This window comes from Schistocerca piceifrons, chromosome 8, assembly GCF_021461385.2.
Source record: "Schistocerca piceifrons isolate TAMUIC-IGC-003096 chromosome 8, iqSchPice1.1, whole genome shotgun sequence".
Classification (NCBI taxonomy): domain Eukaryota; kingdom Metazoa; phylum Arthropoda; class Insecta; order Orthoptera; family Acrididae; genus Schistocerca; species Schistocerca piceifrons.
In genome coordinates, this window is record NC_060145.1 from 207,112,809 (window position 1) to 207,133,947 (window position 21,139).

The window sequence follows — 21,139 nt, forward strand, 5'->3', positions numbered from 1 at the left end:
ATTCTGCAACTGAATAAGAACAATGATCATGTAAGAATGACATTAGTGTTTTACTAAAAAGTGAAAATGATGAAATACTTTTTATCCTGTGTGAAGAACTATTGTAAATTTGTATCACACTACTGGGAACTTTTATAGTCAATGTCCTTATTGACTGGACAGGGTACTTTCCTTTTCACCTTGTAACATGTTTATGGATATTAAAGTTTTTATTTATATGACTAGCATATGGACAAGGGGGAAAATGTGCATTTTAGTAGAGGAACAGAGGAATTTTATGCCCATCAATTTTGTAAACAGCGTGTTTTGTAAATCAAATACATGCAACAACTGCTGCTCAAGTGTGCAGCGATCCCGTACATTACACTGAGGCACACATACCATATGCACAAGTTGTATAATTTCTGAGCATTCAGCAACACACTGAGCTCAGTATGCTCAACTTTTGCATTCAAAAGCATGGTCCATGTGCCAATGGCTTAAAGCCAGAGAGAAGATTGTGAACAAGAGAGTAACATCATTCAATAGCCTGAAGACTGCTTGAGTCACTACAAATTAAAACACAATTGAAAGAGGTCTGTTTAATCAAACATAGGACTCTGTTAACGGCTGTCAGCTCCACCATCAAAAACAATACATGTTCCAAAAAACAAATACTGATCCTGACCAGTGGGAAATACAAAAGCATATCCCATCCTGCTTACAGTTTTAGAGCCATCAGTGTACATGATGGCAGCACTCTAACACTCCTGAAGAACTAAGAGGAACAGACACTGAAGTTTCATGTAGGTAATTGAAACCTTAGATTCCTGAGATAGATTTGTCCTAAATCATCATCTGGATACTAACCAAGAAGAGGTGTGTGGGAAAATATGGGGATAATATTCGGTGGGGGGGGGGGGGGGGGGGCAGAGAGAGGAGGGGGGAAGGGGGAAGAAGGGGGCAGGGGGAGGGGGGAGGTCCCATCAGAGCCAAAGGTGCCACTTAGCCTAAACCAGCTAACCTTTCATTGACGAATGTTGAGCAGCTAGGTCAGCTTTTTATCAAAGAGTAGTCTAAAAAATTTGGACTCCACAACACCACACAAGTGATGGGTAACCAAGTAGAGTTCTGGGTCAGGAAGAGGCCTTGTAGGATGACAAAAATACATTTTTGTGGGATATAACTGGAAGCTCCTTGGGGCTGTCATTCAGCCGGGCTAAAACTTGGGAGCTACATGAAATGTAAAATTCGTTGACATATAGCACGGTCTGGTGGATGTCACCAGCCAAATGATGGCATTGAAGAAAAGTGTAACAATCAAAACTGATCCCTAAAGGACTGTGTTCTCTTGGACGCATCAAGAGCTGGGCGATATACCACCGCTAACCCGGAACAACTGATGGAATGAAAACTGACACACAAAATTCAATAGGTTACCTCAAAAGCCCAAATTATACAGAAAGTAAGTAAAATGTGTTGGCACCAAATGGTGTATTATGCCTTCTGTAGGTGAAAAGACTGCCATGAGATGTTACCATTAAGAAAAAGCCTGTTGGATTGCTATTCACATCCTGGCCAGATGGCACATTGGAGATTATCCCTCCCAGAAACCCAAGTGACAGGGAAACAAATGGCTACCGTGACTCAAGAACTTAGCATAATCATCAAGTTAGTATCATTTCATCCAGCTGCACAGCACATGTTGAGGCTAATCAGTCAGTAGTTGTTGATGGGGGCTGGGTTTTTGCCTGGCTTAAGGATTGGGATAATAATACCATTTCATCATTGTGAAAGGAAAAACACATGGTTGAAAACCCTGAATAGATGGATTCTAAGAAATTCTGACTTGTAACATCTGATTCTGAACTGTATGAGGGGCCTGGACCACAAATGTGAGGAGATAAGAGCCTGAAGCAATTTCCAGTCAGTTAAAGGCTTATTGTATAATTCAGCAGTATAGGGTGCGAGGGGGGCAGGGGTTACACAACAGGGGGACTGTCTCCAACTTGGCTGCTATGCATTCGAAAGGTATCCAGGTAAGAAAAAATTAGGCAGCTTGCAGCATCTTCTTGCGAGTACTTCATTTTGTATTAATCATACAGCTGGGAACAAACATGTGCAGCTGAAAACCACTGAGTAGTGTAGCATAATAATTTCTGTATCTTAACTTTTGCTACAGATGCAGATTTCTGTTTATAAAAAGAAATTAGTGGAAGGAGACAGATGAGAATTTAAAAATGGTGTGACTGAAGTAAGAAATCTGGCAAGTATGTCTGGCATAAATAAAATAAACACAATACAGATAAAGCTACAGTAGTTGATTTGAAAGACAAGTGTGGATGAGGCACTGAGAAAAGGAAAGAATGAAGGAGCACAAAGAGGGTATTACATCAAATGTTAGGTTCTTAAATAGATGTTGGTAGGTCTTTTGAATATCATGTATCCTATGAGATATTGTTATTGTACTATTACTGTTACATCATCTTTTCCATCCACGTCATCGTGACATGATATACTGACAGTAAAACTGACAGTAAAACCTACACAAAAATACTGACAGTACAAATAATAATACTTACTGCCTGTTGATCCTCTGTTTTCAGTCTCTCTCCTAGTTTTCTATATTCAGTGATGTATTTCCTCAGAATCAAACATGCCTTTTCTTTGGGACTTTTTTTAATATTCTCGCATACTTCACACAAATCACAGAATTTTATCTTTGATGCAATATTCAGTACCATTTTAATAAAGTCACCTGAAGGCAAAAGATACAGCATAAGCCACAAGCAAGAAGACCTCTCTCACTTAATAATTACAAATATTGTGTGTGTGTGTGTGTGTGTGTGTGTGTGTGTGTGTGTGTGTGTGTGTCTAATAAAAAACGAGGTGAAAATGAAATTAAAATCACAGTACAATAAAAAAAAAGTTTGTTACCATGTAGTGGTAGCATGACATCCACTGAAAGAAAAACGTTCTCAAAGCAGATGACCTTAAAACTTTTTGTATACGTTTATTATTCTGGCATGAATTATGAACATATTATTTCTGTCTCAATTTGGTTGTAAAAATGTAAATCATTTACTGATTTGTGGCACATGAAGAAGAATGTTCAAATGGCTTCATATTATTATTAAATAGGCTAAATGACTCAGATTTCTACCACCATGTCATATATTATTATGGATAGAAGACCAAAGCACAATTTATTCATTGTTTTGAGAAAAAGTGCATAGATTCTCTCTCTCTCTCTCTCTCTCTCTCTCTCTCTCTCTCTCTCTGTGTGTGTGTGTGTGTGTGTGTGTGTGTGTGTGTGTGTGTGTGTGTGTGTGTGTGTGTGTGTTTTAGCACTCTTTCTCTGTCTAGTATATTAATCGCATACTTCTGGTGATGTTATAACATGTAATGATGAAAACACTCTGACTTCCCATATACCTATTGGTACTGGAATTGTGAGAATTAACTACCCACACTCCTTTCTTAATAACATTTTGAGTAAGTGCGTCACATTCAGGTACTAAAGTCGAGTTAGAATCATCATTTTTTCAGGACGCACTGTGCTGAATGTATCTGTAACTGACTGAGGACTAAATTTGCTCAGTCTTCTACACAGCATATTTGTTAAGACTACCTAGGATTTGCATTTAAAAAGAGGCAGCTTCAAATAATCGTTTAACCTCACAGATCTATGTTTTATGCAATTTGTTCAACTGTTTCAGGCTGATGGAGAATGGTTTTCCCTCACAGGTCTGCAACTGAGCCCTTCCTCATTTTTCTTTAATTCAGTTACTGTTCGATTCTCAGTGACCAGATTTTCCGCATAATTTGAAATTGTACAAAACTACATTTCCCTTTACAGTTAGTTCAATACACACAGTCATGAAACACAAGTTGCACGGTATTGTCCTATGGGAGGCTCTCTGTCAGCTATCTTTTGTCAAAACCAAAAATTCTAAACTACTTGTCTGATCTTCATGTTTATTGATAATATCGACTAATTAATTAGATCTCACTGAGATGTCAATTTTCCAGGTCCTCCAATGCATTTCACTTTGTCCCCTTCAGCTCAACAGACCACCTTCCTTGTTGTACACCTTTCTAATAGTTCCAATAAATATCTCTGTCCACATTTAATAAACCAGTGACCAACAGTACTGCGACTCTGATGGCTGTCATTTCTTCTGCACCTAAAAGCCTGGTTAATTATCCAGTATCACCCTCTCTGGAGCACTGAGTATCTCTAATTGTGATTTAGAATGGCAACTAGTCTTTCCGAAATCCATCCTATCTTTCCCAAACTGATACGATTGTCGCTTGCCCTATCTTCTTAACAATATTCTAGTCCATACTTATGAAATACCTGCACCAAACCTTACCTCAAAGATCAAATCAGTGATCATTTTCTTCTGGGTGTGCCCCACAGCCTCAGTACATTTGAAGAAAGACTTTATTCACCATTCTGTGTTTAAAAAGCTTTATTTGCGCTACTAGTTTCAGACACTGCCCGTTCTCATGTGCTTCACACATCGTAAAAAAGGGAAGGTATCTAAAACATAAAAGTCGCATGATTATATTGAATGTAGTATTAAACATAGTAGTTACCAAAAGTAATTAGATTTTAGTTACTATAGGTAACTACTACACTTGTTTAACACTTCATTTAATGTAGTTGTATTGGTTTCATGTTTTAGCTCTCTTCCCTTTTTATGGTGTGCTATTGTGTTTTTTAGATGCACTCAAAAATGGGTAGTGCTCAAAAATAGTAGTACAAATAAAATATTTTAAACATTGCCTTATGGAATACTGTCTGTCTTCAGATCAAATCAGTGTTCAGTGTGCAATTCCAAGAGACACCACATGCATATACTCACTATCACCTGTTCTTGTACTGTTACAGGTATAACATATCTGTTCAGAGGCAGAACATCTTTCATTATCAACTGTCATACACCAATTTTGCTGCAAACATTGTTGTGCACCTTTGTTTAGGAAATCAGCCACTAGCCAATGATCCACTCATGTGAACCACCATAAGCAAACAACACTAAAGTATCTGGTTTGGTTATATATTTAAAATGCCTGCACGTCAGCATATTGTGGTTACCTTCTGCCAGTACGCCAAAATAATTGTTTTAACCCCCTGTCCTCCTACCCCCACAATTCTGGCCCAGAATCTCTTACAAAGCGAACATGCAATTTTCAAGTACTCTAACAATAAACTGAAGCCTTTATGTACAACTGAGACTAAGAGTTCCCACTACTTGATAACCCCCACACATTATTACTCCTGCTTATTTGTTTGGTATGCATGATTTCAATTTTTAGTCATCAATAACATAGTCACAGGATCCTATAACTTTGACATACTGTGATGTGCATAATTTCAAATTTATCATATAAGAACTAGTTGTCAACATTTGGACCAAGTTGTCATTTTGTTAATATCTTACTGCATATTACTGTAATTATTATCAGTTCCTTCCAATGGATAAATGTGTGATATTTCAAATTGTAATTAATACTATCTACCAAGCTAATTCAAAAGTCACTGTGGTTGGGAGGTAGCATCTTCAACAGCTAACAAAAATCTCCTGGGTCCCGGGTTCAATCCACACTTCTGCTTACCTCAGCAGTAATAGCAGCCAAAGACCTCCAGTATAAAGTCACCAATGGCCTGAAGAGGGTGGAGGAGCAGCCAGAGGTATAGGGCACCCGACTGCCCTTGGGGTGAAAAACTGCCCCTAAAGGACTAAGAATCAGCAATGATCAACAGCATGATGCAGAGGGTAATGAAAATCACTGTATTAAAGACACACAATGTGGATCTACAGGACATGTAGCCCATAACTGGAAGTGTGTCATGATCTCCCCACCGATAAAACCTTCCGATTGGTTCTCCATCTTTGTCTCTGGGATGGGATTGCCAAGGAGGTAATCATGAGAAAAAGATTGCATAACCATTGAATCGGAGTGTGGATTGCCAGAAGTATTATTGGGGTAAGGAAGCTAGAAAACACAAAAAGGAAAATGCAAAGGCACAATCCAGATATGGTGGTGGTTGGTGAAGTGAAATGGAATCAAGATAAGGATGTCTCATCAGACAAACACAGGCAGCATAAAATGGTATAATGTGAGCATAATTTGTTGTTGTTGTTGCAGTTTTTAGTCCAACGATTGTTTTGATAAAGCTCTTCATGCTATGCTATCATTCACAAGCCTCGTCATCTCTGTATAACTACTGCAATCTACATTCTTTGAACCTTCTTCTTGTAGTCACTTCCCTCCAATACTAAATCAGTGAACCCTTTATGCCTCAGAACATTTCCTGTCAACCAACTCCTTCTTAATGCCTTCTTCAAATTTCCTTTTGTTTCCTTTACTGTTTCCTCAACATACAGACTGAATTATATCAGGATAGACTACAGCCTCGTCCCATTTCCTTATCAACTGTTTCCATTTCAAGCCCTTGACTCTCCTTTCTCAATCAATGCTTCTCTTTCATGCCTTTAAGACTCTTCTACCTGCATTCTGGTTTCTGTATAAGTTGTAAATAGCATTTTGCTCCCTGTAGTTGACCCCTGCTACCTTCAGTGTGTATTGCAATCAACATTACCCAAATCTTTCTCTAAGTCTATAAACATAGGTTTGCTTTTAATTAACCTATTTTCTAAGAGAAGTCATACATTCAGTATTGCCTGGGGTATTCCTACATTTCTCCAGAATCCAAACTGACCTTCCCTGAGGTAGGCTTTTTCTAGTTTTCTCCATTCTTCTGCAAAGAATTTGTATTAGTATTTTGTAGCCATGATATTGCAATAATATTCACACCTTCCAGCATATGCTTTCTTTGGAATTGGAATTATTGTCTTCTTCTTGAAATCTGAGTGTATTTCACATTTCTCATACATCTTACTCACCAGGTGGAAAAGTTTAGTCATGGATGGCACTCCCAAGGATATCATTCATTATAATGTACTGTCATCTTCTCCAGGGGCCTTGTTTCGACTAAGTCTTTCAGTGTTCTGTCAGATTCTTCTCGCAGTGTTACATCTCCAATATCATCTTCATCTATGTCCTCTTCTCTTTCTATGATATTGCTTAAAGTTCATTTCCCTTATATGTGTGGAAAATGATCATATCAGAACACAAAAAATGCAAATGTACTCCTGTTTAAAACACTCGGACTTTAAAGTGAGGTTCAGCTGCCCCATTCTACCTTCCTCAGCATCTTTAAAAATTTTTGTATGAAAACACATTTGTGCTCTTTTTAATGTGTGACTTACCTCTCAATCACACAAGCTCCTGTAACTGTAACTCACTAACACCCACTAGTCCAGCCCATCGCTGTAAGTCGCTCACACACATCCACTCCCATCTGCCCATTCTCACTCAGTCTCTTTCTTGTTATCGCTCTCTTAGACTATATTTCTCATTATCACTAGCTCTCAGCCACTTCCACTTTCTCCTTCCCTTTATTCCTTGCCTACATGCACTGTCTCGTTCATTCTTTTCCTAATACTGTTCTTCCACTGTCAAATATGTTCCACTGCAACTGTGTCCCTCTTTCTCTCACACTGTCATTGTCTCCTTCGCTCTTTGTATACCACAACCACTGCCTACTATCTTCCAGTATTTTTTATTTTTCTGTCTCTTTCCTGCTGCCACTGTCTTCTTCTCTCTCAACATAAAATAAGTGGATACCAAAATTTTTCGAAATATTTCTGTAAGGTAGAATGAAACAGTAATATCCCACTTTTCAGTCAGAGTCTTTCACACAGGTGCATATTCATCTTTGTGGTGCTCCAATAGTAACATTTTTCTGCCTGTTTGCTTCTTTTCTGTACCACAACAGAGCATGTCGCTCATCACGAAAAATCTTCATCGTCCATAAAACTTTGATAGTTTACATACGTGGAACTGTAATAACACAAAACTAATTTTTCACCTCAGATTGGATTTCATATGCACAAAAATTATGCATGTGCTTCAGTATTGTCACAAGGTTCCCAAAATACTTCTGATGACAATGGAGACACTTTAAAGGATATTTCTCCATGCAACATCACTTTATAATCCACATTTTCACCTCTCACCAGATTTTACATGAATATTTCATATGTAGAAGTACGGGAAGTTTGAGCCTCTGTATCTCGGAAACAAATAAAGATATCAAGAAAATTTTCAGGGCTTTTTGAGATCAGCATAGTAGGAACGTGTTGTAAAAATTTCAGCCATGTGCTGTGCATAGCTGTCTTGGGATCTGTGCCTCCATTTTGGTATGAGAAATTTTTTTCGATATCTTTACAGAAGTGCCCACGACATAATGGTGTCTACATTAGGCCCTTAAGACCCACTGTAGACTGCATCCAGTGCTGAAAGAATCAACCAATTTCCTCCATTTGTGGAAGCAACAGCAAATGTGTAATATTTACTATGACCCTGTACTGTAGCATAGCGATCCTGCAATTGGGTATATGATGATGATGATGATGATGAGTCCCATACTTCTTTACAGAGCGTAGGGGAGCGACGCAGGAGACCCGCGCCGCCTTACTAGGCAAGGTCCTAGTGGAGGTGGTTTGCCATTGCCTTCCTCCGACCGTAATGGTGATGAATGATGATGATGAAGACGACACAACAACACCCAGTCATCTCGAAGCAGGAAAAATCCCTGATCCCGCCGGGAATCGAACCCGGGACCCCGTGCTCGGGAAGTGAGAACACTACCGCGAGACCACGAGCTGCGGACTCAATTGGGTATATAAAAGGTCCCTAACCCAAGGGCTACCCAAAACACTTGATCCTACCTTTCTATCAGCAATATAACCCTCTTTTATGTGCAGCATTTCAGAGCATATTAGGTACTGCATGCTGCTGCATATGTACCGATAGCCTCTCTCTATACTCCTTCCACCTTTTACCTTTCCCTACTTCATTTAGTACTGGTTTTCCAATCATGCTCTTGATGCTGAACAGCTGCTTCTCTTTTCTAGGAAGGCCTTTTTAATTCTTTTAGATGATACCTCTCTTTACCCTAGTGATGTATTCTACTATAGCCTTACATTTGTCTTCTAGCCATACCCGCTAAGCTATTTTGCAATTCCTGTCAATTTTATTTTTTAAATGTTTGTAATTCCCTTTCACCTGCTTCCTTTGCTGCATTTTTATGTTTTGTCCTTTCATCAAATAAATTCAGTATCTCCGGTGATGATCAAGGATTTCTACTAGCCTTGTCGTTTTATCTATTTGATCCTTTGTTACCTTCACTATTTCATCTCGCAAAGCTACCCATTTATCTTCGACTGTATTCTTTTCTTTTGATGATGAGCAGAACTAACCGCTTTGATGACTTGCAAACAGAGATAGTTTCAGTGAACACAATGCAGTTGTAGCAAAAGTGATCACCACAAAGAGCTAATAAATGAACAGAAAAGTCCACTGCTTCAGTAAATTAGGTAAGGAGGATGACACCTCATTTCTCAGATGGGAGGTAGAATCTTTTAATTCAGAGAATGAATATACAGAGGAAGTGTTACTCAGGTTCAGTTTAGTAGTAAACCAGGATGAGAAGAGTATCGGTAGTTATCACAATTAGTGAACCAGTAAATCAGAAGGTTAAGATATCACACCTCTAAACAGAACAACTGAACTGCAGATAAACAGAAGTTAATAGAAACAAGCTTGATTACTAGAAGGGCAGTATGTGAAACTTTTGGTAGCACCCCTACAAAATGTCATTACTTAACTTTCGCAAAATACTACTAAAATCAGGTCATATGTTAGTGCTGCAAGATGAATAGAGGATAGTGTCCAGGCACTTGTTTGTTGATGTAGATACTGAAATAGACATTTTTTAAAAATATTCACTGTTTCTTCAGAAGGAAATCCAAGACATATTGCCACCATGATACAAGCATATACCAAAGATGAGTGATACTGATGTCAGCAGTACTGATATTTAAAAGTAAGTGACATTAGTATAACTCAACCAATGCCCGATGGTTTCCCTTTCATGTTCTATACAGAATTGAGGGAGTATCTTGACTCTTAGTCATAATTTACCAGATATTCTTTGAGCAAAGAGCTGTTCCCAGTAATTGGAAGATATCATAGATCACCCACAGCTCCAAAGAAGATTCCATTTCTTTGATGCCTCGGGACATATCCTGCCAACTGATTCCTTCTTTTAGTTGAGTTGTGCCATAAATTTCTTTTCTCTCCAATTCGGTTCAGAACCTGCTCCTTAGTTGTTCGGTCTACCTATCTAATTTCTCATTCTCACATTCTCTGATAACTGTGTTTTGTATTATTTCGCCTACTAAAATTTGCAACAATCTCCCACGGTTATTAGATTTTCATCTCCCTGTGCATACTGAATTACGCGTTCAGTGTCTGCATATACACTCTCTCTCTCTCTCTCTCTCTCTCTCTCTCTCTCTCTCTCTCTCTCTCTCTCTTCATTTTCTGCTTGTGACATCAGCATGTATACCTGAACTATTGTTGTTGGCATTGTTTTCTGTTGATACTAGTGAGAATAACCATATCCCTGGAATTTCCACAGTAATTCATTCTCTGCCCTAATTTCCTATTCAAAATAAATGGGGTAAAGGTATGAACGAGGAAGCCACCTGACAGAATTTTGCACAGAACATAATTTGATCATCACTAATACGGGTTAAGAATAATGACAGAAGGTTGTATACGTGGAAGAAATCTGGAGACACTGGAAGGTTTCAGATTGATCATGTAATAGTGAGGCAAAATTTCAGAACCAGATCTTAAATTGTAAGATGTTTCCAGGGGCAAATGTGGATTCTGACCGCAATTTATTGGTTATGAACTGTAGATTAAAACTGAAGAAATTGCAAAAAGGTAAGAAATTATGGAGATGGGTCCTAGATGAGTAGAAAGAACCAGAGGTTGTTGAGAATTTCAGAGGGAGCATTAGGCAATGATAGAAAACAAAAGTTAGAGCTAGCTGTCATTCATCATACCAACTAGAAATTGTGTCCAAGTCAGTCATTCATTTTTCATTTCATTTTATTATCTTCCTGTAAATCATTTACATGATGTAGGAATTGTCACAACAAAGTTATCATACTAGTACAAGTACTACAGACATAATAATGGAATATCACTTTCAAGGAATTTTTTAAAAGTACAAATTTAGACATATAAATTAAAATTTTTGGCAATAAATTTACACAATCAAAGTACTCATCTACGTCATAGTAAGTTTTGCTTAAAAGGTAATTTTTAAGCTCAGTCTTAAATTTTACTTCATCTATTATTTCCTTCATGTACACTGGCAGAGCATTGTAAAGTTTTATTCCAAAATAACTTACATGCTTTTGGGTTTGTATTGTCCTTACCCTTTCTACATACAAATTCTTACGAGTTCTAGTATTATAATTATGGCAGTCCTCATTTGTACATAGATTTTTCATATGTGCTCTTGTACACAGAATGCTTTTAAAAATATACACTGACGGTATTGTGAGTATTTGCAGTTCTTTGAAAAGGGGCCTACAATGAGTTCTTGGAGAGCTGTGTGTTACGATTTGTATAGCTCTTTTCTGAAATTTGAAGATATCTGTTAAGCTTGATTTAGTTTCACCCCAGAACACTATGCCGTAACACACGATGGACTGAAAGTAAGCAAAATACACTAGTCTAGTACAGTCTGTGCTGCATACTCTAGATAATATCCTCAATGCAAAACATGCCAAATTGAGCCTGTGGGATAAGTACTTGAGATGGTCTTTCCAGCTTAAGTTTTGATCAATGTGCATGCCCAAAAACTTTGTGGATTGTACACACTCTATCTTCTTATCCATTGGTTTAGCTGGAGGCCCATATCTTGAGTTGCTTTGCCATACTGTATATAATTTGTTTTACTTAGATTAAGTGTTAACTCATTAGCATTAAACCAATGTTGAGTATATTTTAGGACCATATCAGTTGTGGTGGTTAATGATTTTTTATCATCACTTATAATTATGCTAGTGTCGTCTGCGAACATTATTTTGGTAGAAATATTAGGATTTTTTATGTCATTTATATAAAGCAAGAATACTAAGGGACCAAGGACACTGCCCTGTGGGACACCTATTTCCAATTTCTTTGCATCTGAGACCCACTTGATTTTCTGATTTTTATGTTCTGCGATGATTTCTACTACCTGAGTTCTATCATTTCTACTACCTGAGTTCTATCCTGAAGGTAAGATTCAAACCACTGCTTCACAACTCCCCTTACACCTATTGCCTCCATCTTGTTTAACAGAATTTTGTGATTTACTGTATCAAAAGCTTTAGATAAATCTAAGTTAATTCCCACTACACATTTTTTAGTGTCGAGATTCCTAACAATCTCTTTGGTATAGGCATGGATAGCTGATTCTGTGCTGTGGCCAGAGCGAAAGCCATGTTGATTGCAGTTTAGAAGTTTGTGAGCATCTAAGTAATTTATGAGTCTGGTTTTCATTAATTTCTCTAGAATTTTTGAAAATGATTGGAGAAGGGATATTGGACTATAATTTTCTACCTTGTATGGATCTCCTTTTTTAAACAGAGGCCTAACCTTAGAGATTTTCAACCTCTCAGGAAACACTCCTTCGCTGAAAGACAAATTGGCAATATGTACCAGTGGCTTTATAATTTGTTGGGCAACTTTTTTCATCGTTGACACAGGCACTTCATCCACACCTGCAGACATTTTTTATTTTAGACTCTTTATCACCTTTAATATTTCATTATCATTTGTGGAACATAACACACTACTGTCTACTTTTGGGGCTGTTAATTTCTCATGTTTAGTAAAGTTTTTACTTAATGACACTGGTACACTTAAAAAGTAATTATTAATGTAATTTGCCAGAGTTTCATCTTTTAATTCAATATTTTCACTATTTTTGAGTACTATTTCCTGATCCTTGAGGCCTTTACCTGTTTCCCTTTTCACAATTTCCCAAAGAAGTCTTCTTGTATTCTCCCACAGTCACTCAACTTCGACATCTCACTGTACACCACAGCATCATCAGAAAACAGCAGCAGATTGTTTTCCACCCTGTCCACCAAACCATTTATAAATATAGAGAATGATAGCAGTCCTATCACACTTCCTTGGGGCACTCCTGATGATACTCTTAGTCTCTGATGAACACTCGCCCTCAAGTACAACATATTGGGTTCTATTACTTAACAAGTCTTCAAGCCTCTCACATATCTGGGAACATGATCGTACCTTCGTTAACAGTCTTTAGTGGCGCACCGTGTCAAATGCTTTCTGCAAACCAGAAATGTGTAATCTGCCTGTTACCCTCCATTCACAGTTCACAGTATATCATGTGAGGAAAGGGCAAGTTAAATTTTGCATGCATGATACTTTCTAAAACTATGCTGATACAGGGACATAAGCTTCTCAATTTCAAGAAATTTATTATTTTCGAACTGAGAATATGTCCAAGCATTCTGCAGCAAATCAATGTTAGGGATTGTTGTTGTTGTTGTTGTGGTTTTCAGTCACCTTGTCACATCTACAGAGCTGCAAGTTAAGTATTTAGCTTTTCCTGTGTTTTACTAGTAGCATAATTCTTAAATTTTGAATGTGTTTTGCTATTTAAGAAGTTTAATCTCATGTTTTGTAAGTATAAATTCATTCAGTATGTACAGTAGTTGCTAATTTGTTTTGTTTTGAAGGCAAGCACATGTTTGTTTAGTAAGCGTCAGTCAGGCCCTCTGCTGTCGCCTGTTCACACCTCCAGAATGGCAAGTTATGTATTTAGATTTTCTTGTGTTTTACCATTTCTTACATTTTTTGTGTGTTTTTCTATTTAAGAGTTTAAATCTCACATTTTTTTATGTACATATACATTCAGACAGTCTGTAGTGCAGTTTCCATTCTTTTGAACAACCAGCTACACAGCTTGTTAAGGCACCAGCATCCACTGGTGGCCCATCAGGAGGATAGCAAGTTGCGTATCTAGGTTTCTGTCTACTTTTATAGTCTGCTTCTTCAGTTAGTCTTGATAGCATGGGTAGGATGTGTGCATGCTGTGTGCAGATGCAGGAGGAGTTGGCAGCAGTTTATGAACAGTTGAATGTGCTTTCAGCTACAGTTGGCTGTTTTCGGGCTGCTGTCTTGGGATGCAGCAGTGGCGGAGAATGTGGTGTGTTGCATGTGACACCCCACATGTCACTTGATTTGTCCACAGGCTGTGCTGCCCTGACAGCTGGTTGAGTGGTAGGTGATAACACATGGGTGAGGGTTTGCTAGTTATTGGGGACACAAATGTTTGGTGTGTTATGGAGCCACCCAGAAAGTTAGCATTCAAGGCTGGAAAGAAAGACAATGTACACTCAGTATGTCTGCCGGGGGTGGGGGTTGGCTCATCAGAGATGTAGAGGCAGCCTTGTCTGCAGCTGCCAAGTGTGCACAGTGTAGTCATCCAGCCCTGTGGCACTAGTGATATTCGCCTTCTCGAAGGTAGATATGATAAATCTTGCAAAGTAATAAAGAAAATAATAGACTGTATAGTATACCCCTTAACATACTGTGTAAACAAATGCATAGCCCTGGAATATTTTCCCGGTGTGCTTATAAGTGTTGAGTGTTTTCAGCACATAAAAAGTAAGTAAAGACTTTCCTTCAAGTTACAGGCCAATTTCCATGGTCCCAGCTTTTACCAAAGTAATGAAACATAATTTACCAACAGTTACCTGTTTACTTTGAAATTCTATAAATAGTTAATCGATAACAAAATAATTTTTGAAAAAAAGCTTGTGTACTGTTGACGCCACGTAAGACTCTGTATTCAAATACCTACTTCAAGTGCTTGAGATTAAAGACTTTGCTTGAGTCATTTTTTGTGGTCCATGCAAAGCCTTTGAGTAGGGCATACATCGCTACTAGAAAGAATGGAATTCTATGTCTTTAGAGGCAGCAACCTTAAAACTATTAAAATCATATCTACAGAACTGTAAGTATGACAGAGGAATGTCCTGTTTAGAACAAGATCAGGTAAGTGTTCCTCAAGGACTGCACCTACTCCTGTTCTTAATAACTTGCATCATTTATGAAGTCCAGTAAAGTGCTATAGGCAGACAGTACAACTTTTCTCCGCAGTAGCAATGATTTTAGTGGTCTCAAAACTTGGGTTGCAAAGACAATTTCTCAAGCATCCTGTTGGTGTAAATCAAATGAATTCTTGCTGAATGGAAATAACGCATGGCAGGCAGTATTTAAAGACAAGCTTCCATCAGATGGTCCAAGTAATGTTCAGATTTTGGGGTACAGTAGGAGGAGGAGGAGGAGGAGGAGGAGATTAGTGTTTAACGTCCCGTCGACAACGAGGTCATTAGAGACGGAGCGCCAACTCGGCCGAGGGAAGGATGGGGAAGGAAATCGGCCGTGCCCTTTCAAACGAACCATCCCGGCATTTGCCTGAAGCGATTTAGGGAAATCGCGGAAAACCTAAATCAGGATGGCCGGAGACGGGATTGAACCGTCATCCTCCCGAATGCGAGTCCAGTGTGCTAACCACTGCGCCACCTCGCTCGGTAGGGGTACAGTACATTTACACAATAAATTACCTTCAGGCCAACATGCATGTTATATTAGTGGTAAGACGTCAAGAGTAATTTATCTGTTAAAGTGACTTGTGGATTGTGTAGCTGAAGTGTTGATGTTAGAACATCCTATTTTTCATTTTTTCAATGCCTAACAGCATATGATATTTTATGAGGAAACCAGTTGCATGCATGACATCTTAACACACAGGAGAAAGCTATGATGGTAATTACTCATTCTTCATAGAAGGTACACACAAAACTTTTGCTTTGTGATTCACACAATCACTACATGATTCATTAGTTACTCGTCCATTTTAGGATATAAAGGAACTGAAAAAATGTAATATAATACTGTAATGATAAACACTAGCCTGTTTTCTTTAAATTATTAATTGTATTGCACCATGTGTGTGATGTTGTCTATTGCTGTACTGGCCTAATGACAATAAAATTATTATTATGTTCCTTAAGTTCTGCAATCTGTTCAGGAATATTGTATTACCTCTGCAATCTGTTTGTTGTACAGCACTTTATTCATCAAGCATTTGGCTTGCTGTATATCCATTGATCTCACTATGTAATATAACAACAAAAATAATCAATTATTTTTGACGACAATCCAATTACATTACTTTGTAGTACGGCATATTTCAGTTTTCACCATCAAACATACAAACAAATCAGTTATTCAACAACTGAAGCAACAAAGCACAATGTTAAATTAGCCTCACCACATCATTTACACATATACCATTGACTCTTAATGGTACATTCACTTCTTAGGCTAATGATGAATGTAGAATTTAGTTTCCTTGTACACCTTCAAGTCTTTTTCTAAAACTCCAGCATACTAACAACCTCCCTCACACTGGTATTTACAGAGTACACATCTGTTCTTACAAAACAATATGCTACTAACCTCAGCAAATTGAAACATTTAATCACACACTACAAAGATATTTCTGTCAACATAAAGTGCATCTGGAACTGGTATCAATGAGGTAGCTTTTTACAGCAGCACTAGGAGTCCAGTATAAAATATTCAGAAATGAGGGATCTCTCCCCTAGACGATATTTATTTTACAATATTCTTTGAAGGCCTCTATATAATGTAACTTGCCACACCTCTGCAACCAGTATTCAAAGTGCATCCACAAGTTTGCCCTTATGTACTGACTGCCATGGGTAAGCAAAGACAATGTTTCCAAGTGTCTCTGTCTCTCTTTCTCTCTCTCTCTCTCTCTCTCTCTCTCTCTCAACCCCCCCCCCCCCCCCCCCACACACACACACACACACACACACACACACACACACACACACACACACACACACACACACACACACACACACACACACGTAGAATGACTACATAAATGCCTCCTTACAAGGGGTAGTTACTTTAATCTTGTCTTTGTTGGGAGCTGAGGTATATTTCCAGATTTTCCAGGAGAATTAGACTCTATTGACAAATGTCTACCAATTCAGGTTTTTCTATTAAAAAAAACTCTGACATGGAAATGTGAAAAATATACAGACAGACAAGCCAGTGAGTACTTCCCTTAGATCAATACCGCCGACACACACACGAGACCAACAAAAATAAATAAAACATAGCTTTAAACAATCTTGTTCCTTCACCAGGAAAGAGAGGAGGAGGGAAAAAAAGGGAAGTGAATGCAGGTCAATCAAGTCCTAGGTTATGAGGTAAAAAGCAGGAGGTAAGCATCTCCCTTGTGTGTGCCTGCATCCACTTTCCCTGCTCACTCCTTTCTTCCCTCCCTCACCTCTAATGTGAGAACATGTTTCCTAAAGCTAGGTTTTATTTATTATCATTAGTCTTGTGAGACTGGTGGCTGTACTGAGCTACTGGCTAGTCCATCTGTCTATAGGTATACAATTTATTTTATCAGCATTTCTGTGCAGTTCTCCCACTGTTCACAGAACTTCCTGATGATTCATACTGCCCTTCTCTCAGGGCATTCAATATTCTCTGTTAGTTCAATTTAGTATGGATTCCATGCACCTGAGTAATATTCTAAAATAGGACACACAAGTATTTTATAAGCAGTCTCCTTATTTAGACTGACTGCATTTTCCCAATATAGCTTAAATGCTGGTTCTCTAAATTTTCTCAATAGTGTTTCCCGAAAAGAATATCACCTTCCCTCCAGGGTCCCCATTTGATTTCCTAAAGCACTTACGTGTTGTTTGAACCAACAAGTAACAAATCTAGCAGCCCGCCTATGGATTGCTTCAATGTCTTCCTTCAATCCAACCTGGTGTGTATCCCAAACACTGAAGCAGTACTCAAGAATAGGTCACACCAGCATTCTATATGCAGTTTTCTTTACAGGTGAACCATTCTTTCCAAAAATTCTCACAATAAACCAAAGTGGACCATTCACCTTCTCTAACACAGTTCTCACATGCTCATTCCACCTCACATTGCTTCGCAAACTGACTGTACGGCAATGAGTTTGTTCTGATGAGTGCCCAGTTTGTTGGCTTCCTTTTGGGGAATCTCTTTTCTGAGAAATGTAACAATATTGGGAAGCAGTCTCTCTGAGATCAGTACTAACTTCCCAATCAGCAAAGATGGTAAGGACAGGCACACAAAGGAAAATGTCTATAGCAGTGAACAATTCTGTTGCTGAGCAAAAGTGCATCTCCTCTGGTAGAATTAGCTTCTCAAATTCTCGGCTGTTGGAGCAGATGTTCATGGACAGCAGTGGATATGTCATGGGAATTAATTCTCTTGAAACCTCTGTGTCAAGTGGGCCATCTGGTTTTAGATAAATTGATATGTTTGCAACGTACAAGCAACTCTACATATGCATTAATTTATTTAGTTCTCATTTGATATTTGTGCAAAATAAGTATAGGAATTAAAACAATTTTCCACAGTAAATAAAAATAAAGGAAATGAGGCTCAAATTTTTCTGGAAGTTTTAATGGAAACCCATTTATTTTCAATTACGGAATTTCTGAAAGTCTACTTATAATTTTTGGTACCCTTTAATACTTCATAATGCCATACTTTTATACTCTGTAATAATTTGTTTACACTTCCTTACGTACACTCCTAATCACAATGATAATTAACTGGCCCATGTACATTACAGCCACACATTCATCAAGAGCTGCTTTAATACTGGTAGGCTTACAGCAAATTATATTCTGTCTAAGCTCTCATTAACATAGTTCATTAATTTAATTTATCAAATTGTACCTCATAGCTGCTAAAACTGCAGTGTTTACCTACTCTTTCATAGCTCATAGACCGTTACTTCATTATACTGATTTATCCTGTTTCACACATACAAACATTGTACGGACATGATCTAAATGAAAAGGAAAAATGAAATTAAATTGCACCAAAATTACCAAGTACCTGCTAACGACAAAGAAACACAGCAACACCGTATAGCAAAATGCAAGTGAAAAGGTTTATCTTACAGATCATTCATAGTATTGCATTTACAATGGTAGTTCAGTCATGCATGATAAACAAAACATTAAAAGTAAACGTGAATAGACTTGTCTATGACCAAGGGACAAAATCTAGATTGAACACACAATTACCAAGAAATAAACATAAAGCTCAAAACAGCATGGTCCACCAAGGAATAAAATTGTACAATAAACTGTTAAAGAAGATTAAGGGGATAACTAAAAAACTTTTCCAAATAGGCAATTAAAAACTGTACTTGTTGAGAAATACACTTTACAGGGGACAGTTACTTAGCTAACACACAGTATCAGTACCAGTATCATACATAAATTATGGACAATATATGGCAGGGCCACTAAATTACTTTTACCCAGTTTAAGACAACATCTAACACGAGTAAATAATAAAACGCTGCCCTCAATTCGCAACATACTTTTGCACTACAATTTCTCTCCCAGTAAAATTTTAAAAAACGGAATCTTATGATACTGGCATTTGAGCCTCTTCCTGGGCTTCATATCTCTCACTGTGGAGGGATGTTGATTCAGATTTTCAGGGAAGTAAACTGAAGTTGCAGTAAGCAATACATAAATAAGACATCATTGCCTTGATCTTGACATCAGCTGGTATAGAACAAGCTTTCTTTTATCAGTGAATAACACTTTATATAAAGCGAATGAGAGTACACTATTATTAACTGGCTGGCTTTGTATTACAGTGGATGGAGTTCTATAATCGGCATCCGGTCATCCTCATTCAGAATTTGTGATATCCCTAAACTACTAAAAGCAAGTGCAGGGACGATTTTATTAAACGGCCAAGGCCGTCTAACTGCATTATCTTTGTCAAACTAGGCCTGTGAGTATATAAATGTCTGTTTGTGGCACCCTGAAATACCACAGTGCTATAGATTTCAGAGTGTGACTACTAATTAGATGTCGCTTATAACGATTATTTTAGCACGAAATTGAAACGAAAAATAATACTCTTAAATATACAAAGAAACTTACAGTATTTCACTACAACTATTCGTTTCCCCGACAAGAATATAAAAGTACTTGGTTGTAAAACAGTCCTAAGCAGCTTTTCTAGCTGTCTAGCTGTCGCTCGCCTACGTAAAGCTGATCAAAATGTATTCTTCTGCACATGTTTACACCCTCGTATCAGAAAAATTTATTCATAATTTGCTCTAGAATTACATACTACTTAAGAAGGGTTCCTGACAAATCAATGTGTCACAGTACAGAAATGTCTTCTAGTAACAAATCTGCACAAAGCAATTTCAAATTATTTAAGACTGTGTTATTCACTACACTGATTTTTAACTGATACGAGGACTGTCACCTCGTATCGACAGACAAAAGCCTGGAATTAAAAATTTGTAAACAAGCGTCACACCTCATTCCCTGTAACTCCACCTGCAACTCTAGCCTGACTGAATACGAACTAGTGGTGGGCAGGAAATCGCGTATCTGTTAGAAATCACAGTGACTGAGAAGTCACAGATATCACAGTAGCAACTTTACAGAATCTAACTGCGATTTCAGTCACAGTTAGCAGTCGCAATAAGTATTTCACATTCAAAGACGTGAGCCATCTATTGGTCGAATTTAGCACTGCTTTCTGCGATTTCAGTGACAAGTCGCAACTAAGAGTCGCAAGTAGCAACTAAAAAGCGCAGTTAGCACTCCCATCTGTTGAGCAAAGTTCATACTACGCTCTTCGCTACCAAGTCAAACTGCGATTTCTGTGACAAATCGCAACTAACAGTCGCAAGTAGCAACTAAAAAGCGCAGTTAACATACTTTTCCTAGTGTCATCTGTCGACCGACGTACGTACTTCGTTATGAGAGCCTTGTGCCTCACGAGATCGATGTGCTGTGTGTGCATATGAAGGGCTTATTTCAATAGTGGTACAAGTCCATTTTTGTTCATTTTGAGATACAGAGTCGTAAAGTTAAATGAGCGCTGAAAAATCTGCAGTTGAGATACCAGAAATATTCAAGCATATGGCTTCTTGCTAGAGATGAACCTTTATTTATGTTTGTTTGGATCACTAATTTCAGAAGCATTATAGACAGAAAAGTGGAGGTAATGGACTTGTACCACTATTGAAATAAGCCTTTCATATTATATG

The 21,139-nt window shown here is 38.0% G+C and overlaps 1 protein-coding gene across 6 annotated transcripts in view; it reads right to left on the bottom strand.

Annotated features, from left to right (window-relative positions):
* LOC124711403 (DNA ligase 4) overlaps window positions 1-20,448 on the bottom strand; it is a 296,581-nt gene extending 276,133 nt beyond the window's left edge. For 4 of the 6 annotated variants that reach the window (XM_047241461.1, XM_047241462.1, XM_047241457.1 and 1 more), the window contains exons 1-2: window positions 18,810-18,859; window positions 2,562-2,737 (exon numbers count right to left, since the gene is read on the bottom strand). In XM_047241461.1, coding sequence (XP_047097417.1) covers window positions 2,562-2,737; window positions 18,810-18,828 — 195 coding nt within the window. In that variant the 5' untranslated portion in view covers window positions 18,829-18,859. Of the gene's footprint in view, window positions 1-2,561; window positions 2,738-18,809; window positions 18,860-20,012; window positions 20,374-20,400 lie in introns of those variants that run through there. The other 2 variants (XM_047241458.1, XM_047241460.1) reach the window with 2 other exon arrangements.
* Window positions 20,449-21,139: the final 691 nt, after the last annotated feature.